The sequence below is a fragment of the Chelonia mydas genome, chromosome 6 (assembly GCF_015237465.2).
Source record: "Chelonia mydas isolate rCheMyd1 chromosome 6, rCheMyd1.pri.v2, whole genome shotgun sequence".
NCBI lineage: Eukaryota > Metazoa > Chordata > Testudines > Cheloniidae > Chelonia > Chelonia mydas.
In genome coordinates, this window is record NC_051246.2 from 22142423 (window position 1) to 22163566 (window position 21144).

The following is a 21144-nucleotide window of genomic DNA, read 5'->3' on the forward strand; positions in this document are numbered from 1 at the left end:
GTATCTTCTCATGGACGTCTGCAAGTCCTAAAAGAGCACACAGTGATGAACACACGTGCTCTTCATGACTTTCAGTGTGGGGGTAGGGTTGGAAAAAGCATCTGTTCCTCTTAAAGCAAGAGCTTCAGTTTCTGGAAGATAAGTGAGAATGTTAATCTGTCATTTAAGTATTGTATAAAAAGAAAAGCCCGTGTATATGACACAAAGTCAGCATAAAACAAAGAAGGGATGGCAAACATAGTCTTCCAGGCTGAATGTTGCTTTGCGTAATGTTGATGTCACCCAAGTAACTCAATATGAGTACTTGGACAGATGAACCTCTAATTATTATTGTTTGTTTATAGCACTGTACCATTTAGTTGCTTTAGTCATGGACCTGGACCATGTTGTGCTAGATGCTGTACTAACACAGAACAAAAATATGGTTCCTGCTCTGAAGAGCTTACAGTCTAAATAGACAAGACAGCTGAAGGGTGGGGAAAGGGTATAGCACACAATCAGAGTGAACAATGTGATAGCAGCAAACATCATGTTAGTTCTATTATTTTTTTCTTTTGCTGGGTTTAGTTAGGAGGAAGGATAAGCTCAAGGGAAGGGAAGAGGATAAGGGGAACAGGGGAGAAGAGGGTAAGAGGAGTGATACTGAGGTGAAGAGCTTGTGGAGGAGGGCTGGAACAATAGCACAGGGCAAAAAAAAATGTTCAGTCAAAACTGTAGAAAGTTCTCCAAAAAACTAAAGGGGTGCTTTAACTGATTCTGCCCTACTAGCTGGAGTCTCTGGCTGTCCCCTTTGCACTTTTCTCTCAAACTACATGGCAGGGTGAAGGGGAAGACCCCACCTGAGTTCTAGTGCACAGTTCAGGGTCTGAGGGATGTTTTGGGGAAGGTACCAGACTGGGTATAGGAAGTGCCACTTAAATACATCAGATTGTAGGCTGAATATTGGTAATTTGTTAGCGAGGCTAGTTGTTTTTGTAAACTCCTGCCATAGCACTAGGAAGTTGAGGGTTCTTCATATTGACATCCAGATTATTGCTTCAAATCCCAGTGCAGGTGTGCTTGCAAGTCTGGTAAAGAAATTAAAGCTTCCAGCTTTACAATATTTTTTTAAACTACTGTAGGTGACTAAAGGATAGTTAAAACAGCCCCCATTAACAATTTACTTGATGGGAAACCTCTTTGAACAGTTAAAAGAATAAGCAGGTGATAGGTGATACCATTTGAAGTGGCCAGAATAACACAAAAAGCAATTCACAATTCAGCCACCCATGCAGCCGCAACTCTGTCCTGTAGTGATGCTATGGGTTTAAAAAAAAATCTACTGTTTTAAAAAATCAGTTAAATTTAATCCAGCGCTATAAGCAGTGATATTATGCACTTGTGATTGTATAGTTATTGCAAGGTGTCGGCACAAAGAGGAAATAAGGTTGTTCACATGTCTTAACTGTTTGTTTTAATTTCTTAACATGTTTGGGTTTTTATTAATTTAACCTTAACTCTGAATTTCGTAGGGTTTGCAATGCTTATTTATGGGATAATTATAATATCTCAATAATATTTGTACCTTTAAATTACTTATATACATTCAACCTTAAATCCAATTTAACATAGTTTTTGTCTGGGAATATAAAATGAATAATCTTGTGATACAATAGGATCTATGAATATTTTAAAATCTAATAATACATTTATGAATTGTCTTCACAGATATTGCTACTTTCAGTTCCTGGCTTTTTGCTGAATTGTACTTTAATTGGATGGTTAACTTATAAAATCAATAAGTATAACTGGAACTGGCACGTTAGCATGTTGTTTGGAATCATCCTTAGCACAACAGATCCTATCCTGTCTGTGGCTTCTGTGAAAAACATTGGTATGTCAATTTTTCCAACAGTTTGGAAAGTATGAATATTTTTAGATTTAAATAATCCTGCACACAATACAGAAATTGGGGCATGCTGTATTTCATCACTCTTGCTCTTTTTTGAGCTTATTGCATTCTTGAAAACAAAAATGGGGAGGAGAACTGGGAAAAATGAAGTGCTAATATTTGTGAATAAACGAGGAAAACTCCCAAAAATAATAAAACAGAGGTTATAAATTATGTTATGAATGTGGTGGACAGCAACAAAAAAATTATCAAAACACTCCATCATATATATATATATATATATATCCAAATATCACTGGTGCTATTAGTTATGGAGGTCTGCTTTGGATTCAGACAAGTTAATGTGAGCTAAAACAAAAGCCTCTGCCAGAATGTCATTGAAGCCAAAGTATATTTAGGGCAAGAGCAAACTTAAAAAAAAATACTATTCTTTACTGACCTTTTTCTTTAGAACCCATAGTGAGTGTTACAGTGACAATCTAACTAAAACAAATATTTCAATATATATAACATAGATGGAGACCAAATGTTTTATAAGGGAAGCTTTTGTCCTTTTCGTTCTGAGGGAATGAAAGGAGCTAAAGAGTAGTTTGTGATTTTTTGCCAAAGCCCTTAAAATTCTTAACCTTGAAGTAAAAGTGACTGTTCCTTATCTCTCTGAGCATAGGGAACATGCTAAGATTCTGAAACTTTTTTTTTTCGCAGCTGTAGCTAAAGCGTCCCCCAAAAACTTCTGACAAAAGAGGCCTGGATTTGAATGGTTCTAGAGATGACATTCTGATCTCAGGACTGGAACCACATGTTCCTTCTGGCCACTGTGTAAGAGAGAAGAAGGGCATGAGAAGTGAATCTTGTGATGTTACTAAAAGCATAATAAATAAGGAAGAGCCTTATACATGTTTTGAAGTTTCTCATACGTGATTCTATTATTCTTAGATTTTAATTTGAGAGCATCTTAATAGTTTGCATCCAGGAGAGTCAAGCTGTAGAGATGACCAAGCCACAGCAGCACATAAAGCTAAAAAGGAGGTGTCATGGTCTATTTTGAGAGATATTTATATTATTATAGGATCCTTAGATAAAATTACCGCTTCCACAAGGTTTGCCATCTTTTTGGTATGGGAAGACATTTCTGAGTCCATCTTAGAAATAAAATTTTGACCTTTTATTCCTTAAGAGATTTGTATAATGGGGAGGCAGCGCTTACAAATATTCTTCCAACTTGTAGGCAGTCATTCTGAATTAATATCTTTTAAACATTTAGGAATAGAAAAATATTGATCCTTACATTTTTCACTTGAAGGGAATTTCTTTTGAGGGTTTCTGGGGATTTAGAGTCTGCATCTTCAATCTTGAGGGTCTTGCTAATTTTAGGAGTTAATTTGATTAAATTGGTCTACTACCCACAAAGTCAAATTAATATGGTTGAGGAGCCTAAGATGGAGAAAAAACCCACACTCAGGAGGATTATGATGTTAAGCCTTGTAGGGCTTGTGTTCACTAGCAAATTAGGCTCTTAGAATACAGCCTTTAGGAGTCCTGTTAACTGGCATGATGATAAATGTGAATTTGAAAGTCAAAATGGACAGGAACAAGATGTGTTTAACATTATGTCAGCTGTTCAAGGGTAAACCTTGGTTCCAGTAGGGGTTTTTCCCTTTTTTGCTTCTTTATGCTGTCTAAAAAAGGCCTGAGAAAATTGAACAACCCCTCCCCACTTTTTGCTGTTTTTAAATATGAAGAAGTCTTGTCTTCCATGTTTTGCTTGAGGTCTCCTAGAAGGTCTGGAGAACTGGAATTCTGTATTTTAGAATGTTTATTTTAAAAGTGGGCTATTAACTTTGAATTTCTAAGATTTCTAATGTGTATGTTTTGCATCTTTATTTGAAAATAGTGTTTTCTTAAGACAGTGCTTTGTCTGGAGAAAGAGACCCCATTCATAACTCCTCAGATTCTAGAAATGATTCAAACCCAATAGCTGTTCAAAATCAAGATGACTATTTAGAGCCCAGCACAGAGAATCACTCATCTAAGGGTCAAAATAGGCATGGCTTTGGCCATAATTTTATCGCTATGGTTAAGATTTGCAGTGAGGCAAAAATTTATTGCATGAATGGTGTCCCAGCAGCATTCATCAATTGCCAATTCTCTCTAGTGGCTAGAATTGCTTGTGCTATGCCTTGGTATCCCCTGGGTAGAATTGCACACAGTGTATCTCAAGAAATTCTTTCTGAGTGCATGGAACCACTCACTGGATGCAAAGTGAAATAAGGCATAATTCTTGCATCTTATCCAAATGTCCCTTTGAGGTAAGATAAGACTAAAGAACATGCTGAAAGCCTGCTTAGTTTTCACTATAGAGGGTGGGGAACTGTTACAGATTCACAGAATCAGTGCTACGCCCCCAGATTTGGAGGAACCCCTTCAGTGTGCCAGACCCCAAGTAGTCTCACTCTTCCTTCAGGGTAGGCTACGCAGCCTCACTGCCTTCTTAGACTGAACCTCTGCGGCTCCAGCACTCCTGCTTCATACTGTGAGCTCTGTTCAGCAAGTCATACTGAGATAGACTCCTGGTAGACACTTATGCACTCTTCAGGGATTAATGCACCTCACCAAGTATTTGCAGTGACACTTTAACAGCACTATCAAAAGAGTAGGGTTTATTAGGTGGACCACAGAATAGTAAATCTGTAGTTTGGCATAGAGAAATGGAGATTAAAGCAGAGTCCAAGTCCAGTCTGGTTAGCTGAAAGCCCAGCTAAGCTGTACTCAACCCCCATACTCAGGTCAGGCTCTGCCTTTCTGTCTGACCTTGTTCAGCTCCCATGTGAAAGCCCCTGACTCCTTCAAGCAACTAACTGTTATCCCTTACCAGTCCTTTGTTTTTGAGCTGGGGCATTGGGCTCAGCTTCCCTGCTGAGAGATGGCAAAATCCATCTCTTCCTTGATCATGGGTTGCTAGGTGTCAATGTCCTGATGATTGGCTTTTCCATTGTCTTCTTGGATGTTCCACTGATATGGGGTTGACCTCAGACAGTCCTTTTATAATGAACCAGTCAGGCTCAGACAGCTAGGGCAACATTCATACCTGTTTCTCTTAGCCTGCCCTGAGAGCAAACAGTCCTTTTTCTCACTGGGTAACCATGCAAAATATAGGGGAAATGGAGGCACACATAGGTTTCATAAAAATATTACAGAAAATTGCCACTTCATCACCAGAGCATATCCAGAGAACAAGATAATTCAGGATTTACAGGCCCTTGCCGGGAAAGTGAAAGCAACTCTTTTGAGGTCCCACTTCAGGCTATTTTCCACACATCCTCTTCATTCACTTTGATTGCACTACCAGTGTTGTGTCTTATCAAAAACATGAGAATTGCCATATGTGATCAGAGCAAAGGTCTATTGAGGCTACATCACTGTATTGTCTTTTATTAGACTTCTCACAGGAATGGAGATCTACGTAGGATAGGGTAAATTAAACAGAGTTTTTATCAACTAGCATTTTCCAGTATTAATACTCTGTTTTCAGCAGCATAGCTCAGCACATATATACAGGTTCTCTCTCTGTCTCTAAGTCACTTCCTGAGCCTCTCTTAAATTAACAGTGTACCAAATATATGTATCATATGTACAATACACCTCCCCCCCCATAAATAAAAGAAGTTTGGAGATGCCATTACCAATGTTCCTGATTCATAACAGCATTAGGACATGCCATAGTCCTTCTATTCTGGGTTTAAATCTTTATCTGGAGCGACACAGATGTGGTGTCATCTGGTGATTGTATTTGTGTTGATTGTTGTCAAGGTTCCTCCCCCACTCTGAACTCTAGGGTACAGATGTGGGGACCTGCATGAAAACCTCCTAAGCTTACTTTTACCAGCTTAGGTTAAAACTTCCCCAAGGTACAAATTAATTTTATCCTTTGTCCTTGGAATATCCACTGCCACCACCAAACTCTAACTGGGTTTACTGGGAAATGTAGTTTGGACACGTCTTTCCCCCCCAAATCCTCCCAACCCTTGCACCCCACTTCCTGGGAAAAGTTTGGTAAAAATCCTCACCAATTTGCATAGGTGACCACAGACCCAAACCCTTGGATCTGAGAACAATGAAAAAGCATTCAGTTTTCTTACAAGAAGACTTTTAATAGAAATAGAAGTAAAGGAATCACCCCTGTAAAATCAGGATGGTAGATACCTTACAGGGTCATTAGATTCAAAACACAGAGAATCCCTCTAGGCAAAACCTTAAGTTACAAAAAAGACACACAGACAGAAATAGTCATTCTATTCAGCACAATTCTTTTCTCAGCCATTTAAAGAAATCGTAATCTAACACATACCTAGCTAGATTACTTACTAAAAGTTCTAAGACTCCATTCCTGTTCTATCCCCGACAAAAGCAGCAAACCGACAGACACAGACCCTTTGTTTCTCTCCCTCCTCCCAGCTTTTGAAAGTATCTTGTCTCCTCATTGATCATTTTGGTCAGGTGCCAGCAAGGTTACCTTTAGCTTCTTAACCCTTTACAGGTGAGAGGATTTTTTCCTCTGGCCAGGAGGGATTTTAAAGGGGTTTACCCTTCCCTTTATATTTATGACAGTTGTACTCTTCAGTCTGCCTGGTGGGTAGTTCTAAGGGCATTTTTGTATCACGGTTAGTGTTTTCTTCAGAAAAGGACCTAGGGGTTACAGTGGACAAGAAGCTGGATATGAGTCAACAGTGTGTCCTTATTGCCAAGAAGGCTAACGGCATTTTGAGCTGTATAAGTAGGAGCATTGCCAGCAGATCCAAGGACGTGATCATTCCCCTCTATTCGGCATTGGTGAGGCCTCATCTGGAGTACCGTGTCCAGTTTTCGGCCCAACACTACAAGAAGGATGTGAAAAAATTGGAAAACGTCTAGCGGAGGGCAACAAAAATGATTAGGGGACTGGAACACATAACTTATGAGGAGAGGCTGAGGGAACTGGGATTGTTTAGTCTGTGAAGAGAAAAATGAGGGGGGATTTGATAGCTGCTTTCAACTACCTGATGATTTAGTTGGGGATTGGTCTTGCTTTGAGCAGGGGGTTGGACTAGATGACCTCCTGAGGTCCCTTCCAACCCTAAGATTCTATGGACTAGATGACCATATTTTTTGTCAACGGATGTGGTTGCACCAATATGAACAGTCCTTAGGTGTCTGCAGATTCACCTAACTAATTGTCCATTCTCTGTCTGAATTACATATTACCTGAGTTGATCTGCTAGTTAAATTACCGTGCCAGGGTGCCACAAACCCCTTAAATATTGCATAATTATGATGGAGTTTTTTGTGAGATTTCAGTGTTGTGGCATTTGTATTATAGAATGATTTCAGTTGTCATGCATCCGTCTAACTAGCTGTGTTTCATTTTATTGTGGTCTGCAACTCTAGGTGTTAAAAGAAACTCCTTCACAAGTATTAAAATACTCTTTTAATGCCTGCTTATTAACATCTGTGCAGGTGAAGCCCCTGATTCCATAGGTGTGTTACAGTAATTTAATAAACTATCATTACAGTCTTGACTGTTCATTTACCTTGGTAAGTATCTGCTTGACTATTTGTACATATTTTTCAGCTAGTCCATTGGACTGTGGGACTACAGACTGCTATCCATGGGTAGAAAATCCCAATCCTTCGCAAATGTTTGAAATTCCTCAGATATGTATTGTGGTACATTATCCAAAATGAGCTTATCGAAATATGTCTAGCAAGTCGTGCCTTGGTGTGATTCACTATAGTGCTGACTAGCATGTTGTTTAGTTTGAAAAAAAAACAACTAATAGTCATCTATCAGCAGGTAGTGTTTTCTTCTATTCAAATAGTTGCCAGTTCCTGTGGAGCTCTTTTAAGTGTGTTACAAATTGTCACAGGTTCCTTGCAGTTTAGTCTCTGGTACTTTGCACAAATGCAACAATCTCTTACCATTTCTTCTGTTTGTATGTTCATACTGGGCCAGTAAAGTCCGTCTCTTGCCTCTCTTTTGCATAGTACTATACTGAGGTATCCTTCACGAATCTTTTTCGGAAACTCCAGACATGTTTTCTTTGAAATTTCTATTTTCTCCCCTTTCAGCACTAGTCCATTCTGCAGAGACATCTGATTTTTTTTTTTTTGATTCCAAAAGTCTCTCAAAGCCAAGGAAACTTGGTGTTCTTGTGAAGGCCATCCTGACTGTTTCTTTTAAAAGATTCATTGTACCATTGCTCTCTGTTTTTCTCACTTATTTCTGACTTATTTGTAGACACTGGTAAATGTAGTAGTATTGTGTACATGTTCCTCCAAGTTCCTCCTCCTCTTTTGCGTCTGTCCTTTTATTGAAATTGCGTGAGAGAAGATCTGCTAGAGGAATTTCTTTCCTGGGCTAGTATTTCACTTTCAAGTCATACTTTTATAGCTTTAAGTTCATGCGCTGAAGTCTTGGTGATGCAAAAGCTAGAGGTTTGTCCAGAATGTTCTCTAGAAGTTTGTGATCTGTTTCAACTGTTATTGTGCAGCCATATAAGAACAGATTAAATTTTTGATTCCAGGGCGGTGGGGGGGGGGGGTCCCACAGCTGCTAGCAGGGCTGCCCACAGTTGCCCAGCTGCCGTCAGGGTTGTGGGGATCCAGCAGCTCCCCATGGATATTTTTAGTAAAAGTCAGGGACAGGTCATGGACTTCTGTGAATTTTTCTTTATTGCCCATGACCTGTCTATGACTTTTACTAAAAATATCTGTGACAAAATTTTAGCCCTAGACATGACCTCTTGAGGTCCCTTCCAGCCCTGCATATCTATGAATCCAGCCTGAGGATTCAATACCTTTGATATGGGGAGTCACTTTTTTAAAATTAAGTTTAATAAAATCCCACTTTTAAAACCATCCCTGGTTGCCATCCATTTTTCTTTCATATAGACTTGTTCTGGGAGAACAAGAAGTTTGTTCACATCTGTTCACTCTTGACTTGGGATCAAAAGATGATGCTTATTTGGCAGTTCTGCTGTCCTTGTTTACTGGAACTTCTCAGCCCACCTTCGTAGAGGTGGTACTGCTGACTGAACTCCCACCAGTGGGAATATGCAAAGACCCTTCAGAGAAGAAATTAAGGTTGTTTTTAAAATTACTACACATGTGGATACTACTTTTGGTGTCCATGTGCTGCTGTACAGGAGTTAGTGTTTTAACTAGCAATGTCCATTAGAGGGTATGCATGCTCCCAGCATGACCTCACTCCACTCCTCCTGCCCACCTGGGCACAGCGACCCCCTCCACCACTCAGTTTCTTGTGAGACAGAACAACGTAGTGTTCCTGTGTAGTAATCTTGTTACTTAGTAATTAGACTGATGGTAGTTAATTTGTTTTGTTTATACTTGGTAGTTAGTGTGTTACTGTTTCAATTAGCTTGTTAGTAGGCTTAAAATAAAAAAGTAACTTATGGAAGAACACAGGTCTTCAGGCTTCAAGCCATGCTTCTCTTGTGGGGGGATTATTCCTGTGACTGTGACCCAGGACAGATGCCTTTACTGTCAGAGAGAGGAACATATCACTAAGTGTGCGATCTGCAAGTCCTTCAAGAAGCACACACAAAAGTAGAGGCAGTCTAGATTGAAGCTTTTTCTTATGGAAAGGTCCATTCGAGCTATGTTGGTCTGAGTATTGACTAAGTCAGTTTCCCGGCACTGAGCCCTGTCTGTGTTGCTGGCAGTGCAGAGGAGTTCTTCAGTGGAGCCATTACGGCCGGTGCCCAGCACAGAGGGGAGCTCTTCAAAGGAGCAGTTATTGCTGATGCGGGAAAAAGTGGGACTGGGATGTTGCACCACATCAGAAAGCAGGTCCAGAAATCTTCCTCACCTTCAGCACTGGCTTCAGCAGCACCATCCCTCTCTGCACCAGAGTGCTCAGGACACTCTTTTGCAGTATTTTCCTTTTCGTTGCCAGATGTTTTGGTCAAAGCCCTCTCTGCACCAGCGGTTTCAGCTGTAGAGGAAACTTCAAAGCAGAGAGAGGCATCCACAGTATCCTCACTATAGGGAGACTTGGCAACTAAATTTTCAGCTCCAAAAGCTTACTTGGTTTCTTCACCAGACCTCAGGGTCTCTCCAGAACCCGAGTCACCAATCCGGGAGGATTCCTTAGTCTCGATACTAGACAGATCCTCTCCTCAAAAAGAAGCATGGGTACCTGTAATGAAAACCTTAAACCAGCATGTAAATACAATTTTGAGTCCCACGTAGATCTTTCAATCTCCTGTCATGACTTCTCTGTTAGAGGCTTCTTCATCCAAAGACACTGATTTCTCTGCTGACTCTGACAAGAGTCCTCCACCAAAAAGGAAATCACACAGACGGAGAGAAAAGAAGTCTAGGGCAGCATATGAAAAAGAACCTCAGAACAGAACTTATGAGGTTAATTCTCACTATACTCCTTTGTTCCCTCCGAATTGGCCAAATGTCCCTTTCCCATATGGACAACAACCATCGCCATATTCGCCCTCATGGCTTCAATCTCTGCAATTTCAGGGACAAGTTCTCCCACGATATATGGAGACTGTTTGAGTCTCCTGCAGCAAACTCTTACAATTCTGATTGCTCTCCTCATCAAGAAGTTCAGGATGCAGAGGAACAACAAATTTAAGTGACGGTGAAATAACAGTCCAGCCAGAAAATCCTTCTGATCCTATACTTGGGTTCTACTTCTTTGCCTGATGAAACTATTTCACAGTCTACACCATTTTCAGTTGATGATTTTAAAACCTTTCAGCAATGGCAAAAACACTAGAAGTTCCTTTGGAAAAAGCATATTAACTTTTTGATATTCTACAGCCAGCATCCCAAAACAGCATTGCACTACCTATTAATGAAGGAATATTGGATCCAGCAAAAGATCTCTGGGCTACCCGGCCTCCATTCCAGCAACTGAAAAATGTGCTGGTTATAGATATTGGATGCCATATAAAGGATTTAAGGTATATATTATACTCATCCTGCTCCATTGTTACTGGTTGTTGCTGTACATAAAAATAAGCGATCAAAACAGTCTGGGAAATCTACCCCTAAGGAGAGAGAAGCCAAGAGACTGGATCTTGTTGGAAAGCAAATGTACTTCTCAGCATCTTTACAGGTCAGGATAGCAAATTATCAAGCCATGCTATCTAAATATGATTATCTGCAGTGGGATAGGCTGTCAGAGTTTAAGGACAAGTTACCCTCAGAGAGTGGAGATGAGCTTAAACCTATTTGTGAAGGACAGTTTATTGCTAAAACCTCTCTTCAAGCTGCTTTAGATGCTGCTGATTCCAGTGTTTGTTGAGTGGCTACAGGTATCATGATGATTAGCATGGTTATCTCCCTCAGGTTTTACCAACAGAAGTGCAAGCGTCTATTGAAGATTTGCCATTTGATAGAATCTATTCAGTGCCAAGACTGATGAATCTCTGCATTCATTAAAAGACTTGAGATACATGCTCAGATCATTGGGTTTATACAATCCTTCTTTCAGTAAGAAACAGTTTCATCCTTAATCTTCATTCTCCAGATATAGGAACACACTTTATTCTTTTTCATATTCCCAACACAAGAGGCCTTCCAAACAATCTAGAAAGAGCTCTAGATATCAGAAGAATTAAGTTTCAGTACGATCTTCCTTAACTAATCAGTCAGGTCAGACACAAAGGCATCAAATTTGATGTGATGGTCAAGGATCTTGGACTAATCCACAAGGATCAATACCTTTTGACTTGACTCTTTGGTTCTTGTTTTTTTTTTTTTTTTTGTGGAGGCTTGGGTGGCAGTCACCACAGATCAATGGATCCTTCTAATAATTAGGGATAGTTATGTCATTCAATTTCAATTCCTGCCTCCTATCACCCTTCTTCTCAGTCCCTTTTCAGAGATCATTCTTACAAAAGTGCCAGGTGTCAGGAGGTAAGCGAACTGATCAAGCTAGAAGCAATAGAGTTAATATCTCAGGAGTATACTGGAAAAGAGCTCCCTTCTCCCTATTTCCTCATAATTAATAGTCTCTATCCATATTCCCAATTGGATCCTGGAGGTCTGTAGATAGCCCCAAGAACTACCCCAGTGGACCTTCTATTATCTTTCTTCCCCAAAGTGATTTTGATCCAAACAGATTCTGTTCTATTCATTCCATCACTCCCAATTTCTTTACAGTTTACCTCTTCGTTAATACACAATGTTACTCCACAACCTGTACCTTTATTTCTGTCTTTCCTGAACAGCACATACCCTTCAATACCTGTACTCCAGTTATGACTGCTATTGTACCATGTTTCTGTTATCTGTATAGTATCTGGTTTCTCTTCCTGCACCAATGAATCTAGTTTCTCCATTTTATTACCCAGGATCCTTGTATTGATGTACAGACAATCTTAGTTGTTTCTGCTTGGCTTCATCCAGATTCCTCGCCAGATTAGGTGCAGTGATTTCACTGCCAATATCACCTCCCTGGCTGTTACTGTCATTGCTGTTGGCACTATCTTGTTATTGTCCAGTCTCCTCCTCACTGTTATTCCTTTCTCCATTGCTGTGTTCTCTCTTACTTAATTTTCCTCTCACTCAGTATTAGAATCAGGTGTGGACATTACATCCACCTCACCCAACTGTCTCCACTGAATTCCTAGTTCTTCTTTGAGTGATGTCCCTGTGGGTGCTCCACTTTGGGTGTCGGTGCGCCCCTACGCTCATAGTCAGAGACTTAAGGAAGTAGTGCTTGGTTGGGTTGCACATGCGCAGTCCCCATCTCGCACTGCTTCAGGCAGTTAACTGGTGCTGTGCAACCAACGCGCCCCCCCCCCCCCAGTTCCTTCTCTACCACCTTTGGCTCAAGTCAGAGCATTTAGCAGTGTCTTGCAGATTAGGAATAGTTTAGCTTTTCCCTTAGTTTTAGTTTTCAGTTAGAATAGTTAGCCTTCCTACTGTATCCCCGTTATTTTATTTTCTCCTCATAGGGCTGTAGGTTTCCATTTTTTTTTTACCACAGCAGCACGGTAGTCGTACCTCCCCTCCCCATTACGGGGAGAGTACATCCCTGAGGGGTGTGCCTGGTTCCCCAGAGTTCAACCACTGCATTACCTGCAGGTTTTCTATACCTTTCACAGCTGAAGTACTCGCACTGTAACAAACTGAAAGCCCACACCAGAAAGGCAAGAGATCTCCAACTGAAACTTCTGTTCGTGAAAAGGGCGTTTCCTCCACAGCACAGGCTCCTGATCAACCTGCCAAGAAGGCAGCAAAAAAAATGGGGTACCACGCCCCCAACTTTGGAGTTGGCCAAGAAAAGGCGCTGTGCTAACAGGCAAACGCTCCTGGACATGTCAGTGGCCGAAGCAGCGGGTCCCTCTGGCACCGTTGGTACCAAGAAACTGAAAGCTCCCAGGCAGCCAAGATCGGTCACAGTCACCAAGGGGAAAATGAAACCCCATGCTGCAGTACCACTGGACACAAATACACAATTGGTACTCAGCATCTCAGTGCCCCTGCTACTAATGCTGCCACCATCTCACTGTCCAGTAACACAGCATTTTCGACAAGCTGTCTTCAGCATACGGTACCATTTCCTATTACACCAACGGTACAGATACCGGGCATATCGCATCAATTCCTCTGCCACAAAGACCTCTCTGTCTTGTCAGTACTGGAGTCTCCTATCCTCGGCACCGATGGTACCTTGGTACCCTCAGTACTTAGTCAACCCAGCTCTCCATCTCTTTCCGCTGCACAATTCTCAAGTGAAGATGGAGACGAGGATGCTGGGGGCACTCCACAACATTCCTCCCCTGTGGCTGCTCCCATCACACACTCCCCTCTGTACAAGGGCTACCCTACAAACCTTCCGAACCAACTGTGATACGGGCAACCCTGGATGCCCACTATGCCCTTCCAACCACAGTGGCCATTTTGGAACCCATGGGCAACATACACCCTGTTGTTGTTGTGGGTATCTGTCAGTCTTCCCACAGCTGACACTCATCAAGCACCTTTACCAACACCACAGGGACCGCCCGGCACCTCTGAATAGGGGGTTGAAGAGGAGGAGGAATTCTCTGACCAAGACGATCCACCTGAAGTCCCCTTTCCTCATTCTCACCGGACAACACAATTATGCCTCCACTTCCCACCACAGATGATAATTCCAAACAATTTCAAGTCCTCTACAAGAGAGTTGCCACTTCACTGGACATCTCACTCTGGAAGAGGTCCAGCAATCTCGACACAAGTTAGTAGTTATATTACACGCATTGACCTCATCTAAAATCGCCCTTCCCCTGAATTATGCAATTACGGACCCTGTGAAGTTGCTCTGGCAAACCCCTGCAACGATTCCACCTATCTGTAAGATGTCTGATAAAAAGTACTACGTGCAAAGGGCACTGAATTCCTCTTTTTGTATCCAACGCCAAATTCATTGGTGATTGATGCGGTCAATGAACGGGGTAGACAACATAACTACAGAAACACCCCGTATGACACAGACTGGAAATGGCTCAACCTTTTCGGCCACAAAGCATATTCAGCTGTGACCTTACATTTAAGAATTGCTGACTATGAAGCCTTACTGGCAAAGTATGAGCAAAATAGCTATGCAAGTCTCTCTGAATTTACTGACTTTATTCCAGATGACAAAAAAGAACAGTACAAATTGATCATCACAGAGGGTCAACTCATAACCAGAACAGCATTACAAGCTGCCAGTGACAGACCCAGACCAGTGGGGTACAGGAGTCTGATAGAAGGCAAATATACTGGCTCATTGAATGAATAGTTTTCTGCTCCCTGGGTGACCAGAGCAGGGGCTGCCCTAGAGCAATCAGGAACCTGCTTGAACCAGTTAAGACAGGCAAGCTAATTAAGACACCTGGAACCAATTAAGAACTTATTAGAATCAATTATGGCAGGCAGGCTAATCAGGACACCTGGTTTAAAAAGGACCTCCCATCAGTTAGTAGTGGAGTGCGCAAGGAGCAGGGAGTGAGAAGGTGTGCTGCTGGAGGGCTGAAGAATGCAAGCATGATCAGGCTTCAGGAGGAAGATCCTGCTGTGAGGATAAAGAAGGTGCTGGGGGAGTTGTGGCTGTCACGCAGCTGATACAGGGGACATTGTAGACACCTGCTATCCACAGGGCCCTGGGCTGGAACCCGGAGTAGAGGGTGGGCCCGGGTTCCCCTCATCCCCCTAACTCCTGATCGGACACAGGAGGAGTTGGATCTGGTCTATGAGAAACACCAGAATGGAAGGTTTAATTTAGAAAAGCGGTCTGGCCTGTCCCTGACCCACTAGGTGGGACACAGAGACTGCAGGGATTGTTCTCCGTTTCCCCCATGCTTGCCAGTGATGAGGTTAGCTGAGTGAACGGCAGGTTTGAGCCTCTAGCTGAAGTGGCCAAACTGAGGGCTGCCGTGAACCTCTGAGGTGAGCAAATCCACCAAAAAGCGCAGGACCCACCAAGGCAGAGGAGGAACTTTGTCACACTGCCCTTCATTCAGCAGTGAGATTCATAGCAACCACGATTGTTATGAGAAGAACCTCCTGGCTCCATCTATCTGGATTCCCAAAGCCAGTACAGTCAACCATAGAGGACTTATCATTTGAGGGATCCAAACTTTTTGCGGACAAAACAGTGAGTTTTTACACACTCTTATGGGCTCGAGGGTGACATTGCGATCTCTGGGCATCCACACACCTAAGATCAAAATATGACAGGGCTGTTATCAAGCCCCTCAAAGATTCTGACCCCCTCCGTACGCACTACACAATAGATACTACGACCATCAGGGTCAGAAACAGAAAACCTCGAGGAGACAACAATCTGCTCCCTCGAATACTACCTCTTAGCCATTAACTTCCAGACAACAAATTTGAAACCCTGGTTGAGGGCCCCAGAATCCCTTCTCTTTCAATGCAGGAACCATCTACAACTTGCAAGACATTTGGAGATCGCCTGATTTCCATTTTACCTGATCTGGCAGAGTATTACAACAGACAGATGGGTATTAAAAATTATCAAAACTGGTTACTCCATCCCCCTTACCTCCAAACCCCCTACTCACCCCCCTTTCCCGTCCCTCTTCGGGGACCCCTCTCATGAACATCTACTGTGAGAAGAGGTAACCCACCTCATATCTCTGGGAGCAGAAGAACCCGTACCATCCGAGTATAGAGGGAAAGGGTTCTATTCCTACTAGTTTCTCACGCAGAATAAAACAGGAGGTTGGAGACGTACCTTGACCTACGGCGACTCAATAAATATGTGAAAAAACAGTGATTCAAAATGGTCACACTAGGCACCATAAACCCAGCATTAGGAAGGGGGGTCTGGTTCTCAGTCCTCAACCTCCAGGATGCATATTTTCATATACCCATTCATCCCTCACATCGAAATTTTCTGCGATTTGCAGTAGTACAGGGCCATTTCCAGTACAAAATTCTACGGTTTCGGCCTTTCCACTGTGCCTTGGGAATTCTCAAAGGTATTAGCCTTAGTAGCTGCCTATCTACGCAGGGAGGGAATCATGATATTTCCTTATTGGATGACTGTCTGCTGAAAGGACCAACACTACAGGCAGCCATGGAGTCCACCGAACACGCAAGAACTCTGTTTACCAGGTTAGGCCTTCAGATAAACATACAAAAATGTACTCTAACACCAGTTCAACACCTGAAATTTATTGGAGCAGATCTCAACTTCCTTGAGGCAACTGCCTCCCTATCAACAAAATGATTTCTGACTCCAGCCAACTTGATGTCCACAGTGCAAAACAGCCCACAAGTGTCTGCCAGAACTTACCTATAAATTCTAGGCCACATGGCCGCAACAACGTTCGTTGTCCGAAACGCAAGACCACATATGCGGGGTCTACAAGCTAGTCTCCACACAGGCACAGTATAAACAAGCGCCTCACCATTCCAGATACAATCAAAGACTACTTTTTATGGTGGACCAATCCAGACAACATCGGGGGTGGGAGGGGTGCCCTTCCTACAGAATCCACCGTTGCTCACTATCACCACGGATGCATACCTTTTAGGGTGGGGAGCACATCTGCAACCACACTCTATACAGGGCTGATGGTCCATAGTGGAGTCCCATTTTCATATAAACCTGCTAGAACTGTGAGTGGTTTGGAACACTTGCTCCCACTCCTTATAGCTAATCAGAGACCAGACGATGCAGATTCTCATGGACAATATGGCTTGTAGACAAGAGGGAGCGCAATCACACTCCTTCTGCGTGGAAGCCATGCGACTTTGGCAGTGGTGTATCAAGTACAATGTCCATGTCACAGCATCATACCAACCTGGCAGTTAGAATACCCTGAGCAGGAAGTTTTATCATGATCACGAGTGGGAATTGAACACACGGGTAATCCTAGACATTTTTCCAACATGGGGGTTCCCAACAATAGATATTTTTGCAACTGCACAAAACACCAAATGCCCCCAGTTCTGCTCCAGAGCAGGACTCGATCCACACTTTCTGGGCGATGCCTTCCTCATCAAGTGGAATGCTCCCCTCTCACCCCCCTTTTGGCCTGCATGCTTCACAAGATCAAACAAGACAGATCCAGAGTGATCCTAATAGTCCCCACATGGTTGTGACAAACATGGTACCCTTATCTTCTGCACATGGCCATCTGTCCACCATGCATACTCTCGCTTCTACCTCGCTGCTATCGCAGGACGCAGGTCACGTTATCCATCCAGATCCCTGGAGACTTCATCTCAAACCTTGGCTACTGCATGGCTTAAACAGCCGTAGGGCAACTATCCAACTCACATACATACATAAGTGGATTCGACTCATGGTGCCAATGCAAATGGACTGCACCTCTGTCAGCCCCCTTACCTCTCATTCTAGACTATTTGCTGGAACTCAAACAGACGGGCCTCTCCATAAGTTTGATACGTGTACATCTGTCAGCCATCACAGTGTTCCATCATAAAGTAGATGGATTCTGTACATTTACGCATCCACTCCCTGAATACTTTTTTTAAGGGCCTCTCCAATTCCTACCTGGAAGTTCGGAACCTCACGCCACCGTGGGACCTCAACTTAATCCTCCATGCCCTCACCAGCCCCCATTTTGAGACCAGGGCTATAAGCTCCCTGCTACACCTTTCCATGAAGGTTGCATTCCTAGTGGCCATTACATCTGCCAGGAGGGTTGGAGAACTGGCAGCTATCATGACCGACCCACCTTTCACAATCTTTTTCAAAGATAAAGTATCCCTTAGACCGCATCCCAAGTTCCTACCTAAAGTTGTCTCATCCTTTCACCTCAACCAACCAATACACTGACTGACATTTTTTCCTAAACCACATGTGGACAAGCGACAGTCCAGATTACACTCCCTGGATCTCCTCAGGGCTATAGCCTTCTTCATTGATAGAACAAAATCTTTTCATAAGTCTCCAAAACTGTTTGTTCAATCACTGAATGATCAAAAGGTAATGCCATTTCCAAACAATGTCTATCCAAATGGATATCAAACTGCATAAAAGTGTGTTACCTCCAGCATGAATGACAACCCCCTGTGGGGGATCCGCATGCATTCTACCAGAGGCCTCTCAGGCAGCCTTCATAGTGTTTCTTAATAATGTTCCCATCACAGAAATCTAGGGCCAGAACCTGGGCTTCGCCACACACATTTACCCAGCATTGTGCTTTGCAACAACATCCATCTTCTGATACTATGTTTGAGCACACTGTACTTTCATCTGCTACAACTTCAACTCCAAAGCACGCTCCTTCCACTGGAGGGCACTGCTCTGAGGTCATCTAAAGTGGAGCACGCACAGGAGCATCACTCAAAGAAGAGAACGTTACTCACCTTGTGCAGTAATGGAGGTTCTTCGAGATGTGTGTCCCTGTGAATACTCCACTACTCTCCCTCCTTCCCTCTGCTTCGGAGTTTTATTACTAGACTCTGCAATAGAGAAGGAACTGAGGGGGGGGGTTGGTTTCACAGTGCCAGAACCTCCCTTTATTGCACAAGGTGAGTAATGTTCTCTATAAAGCTCTTTTAATCAGTTGTGGCAACCTCAATCTCAGAAATCTATTTTCCTCATTATTCAGGTGCAGTCCATCCCATGAGAACAGTTGACTATCCGTGAATGCCTCCCAGTGGTCGAACATCACAAAGCCCTTTTTATAGCATCATTGTCTGAGTCATCCATTGATCATTATAACTAGGTCCCTACCAAATTCATGGCCCATTTTGGACAATTTCATGGTCATATGATTTTAAAATTGTAAATTTCATGATTTCAGCTATTTAAATCTGAAATTTCATGGTGTTGTAATTGAAGGGGTCCTGACCCAAAAAGGAGTTGTGTGGGAGTTGCAAGGTTATTGTAAGGGCGGGGGAGGTGGTTGTGGTTCTGCTACCCTTACTTCTGTGCAGCTGCTGCTGGTGGTGCTACCTTCAGAGCTGGACAGTTGGAGAGCGGCGGCTGCTGGCTGGGAGCCCAGCTCTGAAGGCAGAGCTGTCACTACCAGCAGCGCAGAAGTAAGGGTGGCATGATGTGGTATTTCCACCCTTACTTCTGCGCTGCTGCTGGCGAGGCGCTACTTTCAGAGCTGGGTATCTGGCCAATAGCACTGCTTTCTCGCCGCCAAGCTCTGAAGGCAGCACAGAAGTAAGGGTGGCAATACCGTGACACCCCCCTAAAATAACCTTTTGATCCCCCTGCAATGCCGTTTTGAGTCAGGACTCCCAATTTGAGAAACACTGGTCTCCCCTGTGAAATCTGTACAGTATAGGGTAAAAGCATACAAAAGACCAGATTTCACAGCCCGTGACACTTTTTTCATGGCTGTGAATTTTGTAGGGCCCTAATTATAATCGTGTCATGCTTTCACTGTCCTTTTCTAGGGATGGGTAGGATTCCACTGAAGATCACCTGAGCATCCATATCTTTAAGCATTTTCCCCACCCTGGTGGAGTCTTCCTTGATGCATTTCACTGAGAATCTATCAGTATAATTTGTTCCCACATGAGGGACAATCAGAGGATTCTTTCCTGCTCCCATTAGGAGCCTCTTCAGCCTCATGTCTGCATTCCATATGTGACAGGGTCAGGCCAGATGGCTACAGGAGGGTGATAGAAGGTAGATATATTAGCCCCAGATTAAGCAGATCCATTTTCCCTGAGTAAGATAATGGGCTGTTCCAGAACAATCAGGAAGTTGCTGGAACCAATTAAGGCGGCTAATTAGGACACCTGGAGCCAATTAAGAAGCTACCAGAATCAGTTAGGACAGGCAGGCTATTCAGGGCACCTGGTTTTTAAAAGGACGTCACTTCAGTTAGTGAGGTGTGTGCGAGGAGCTGGGAACAAGAGGCGCAGAAGAAGTTGAGAGTGAGTAGGCGTACTGCTGGAGGACTGAGAAGTACAAGCGTTATCAGACATCAGGAGGAAGGTCTGGTGGTGAGGACAAAGAAGGTGTTGGGTGGAGGCCATGAGGAAGTAACCCTGGGAGTTGTAGCTGTCACGCAGCTGTTGCAGGAGACACTATAGACAGCTGCAATCCACAGGGCCCTGGGCTGGAACCCGGAGCAGAGGATGGGCCCAGGTTCCCCCCCATACCCCAACTCCCTAGTTGATATAAGAGGTGTTGATCTGGACTGTGGGTCCCACCAGAGGGGAAGGTCTCTGGCCTGCCCCCCGACCCATTAGGTGGGCCAGCAGAGACTGCAGGGATTGTTCTCCTTTTCCCCATGCTGGCCAGTGATGAGGTTAGCCAAGTGAACAGCAGGTTTGTGCCACTAACAAGAGGAGCCAAACTGAGGACTGCCGTAAAACTCTGAGGTGAGCAAATCCGCCACAAAGCGCAGAACCCACCAAGGCAGAGGAGGAACTTTGTCAGACATATTTTAGCTCCCAATAGACAGCATACCCTTCTGTTCTCCAGATCCACTCCGGTGGCAGGCCTGTCTGTTCTTAGGAGGGAGTTCCCAGTCATGTAAATTTGCCTCTTCCTGGTGTTGGTGCAATTCTTCGGCCTTCCTCCTTTTCTTTCTGGCTGTAAGTCTTCTTGTCTTCATTTCTTACTTGTAATCTTTTGCAAGTCGTCCTCTATTTTCCCGGGGCTCCAAACTCTGGCTATCTACACTTATTCTACCCTTCTTCTTGTAGGACTGGTCACATGCATGACATGTATTGAATGCTGCTAATGAAAACTTTCTGAACTTCTGTGCTGGGGCACATGGACAACATCAGTG

General features: G+C 43.3%; 1 protein-coding gene across 1 annotated transcript in view; it reads left to right on the forward strand.

Moving 5' to 3' along the window:
* Positions 1–21144, forward strand: part of LOC114018710 (sodium/hydrogen exchanger 10) — a 304510-nt gene that overhangs the window by 28915 nt on the left and 254451 nt on the right. The window contains exon 4 of the mRNA XM_043548755.1: positions 1708–1873. Coding sequence (XP_043404690.1) covers positions 1708–1873 — 166 coding nt within the window. The remainder of the gene's footprint in view (positions 1–1707; positions 1874–21144) is intronic.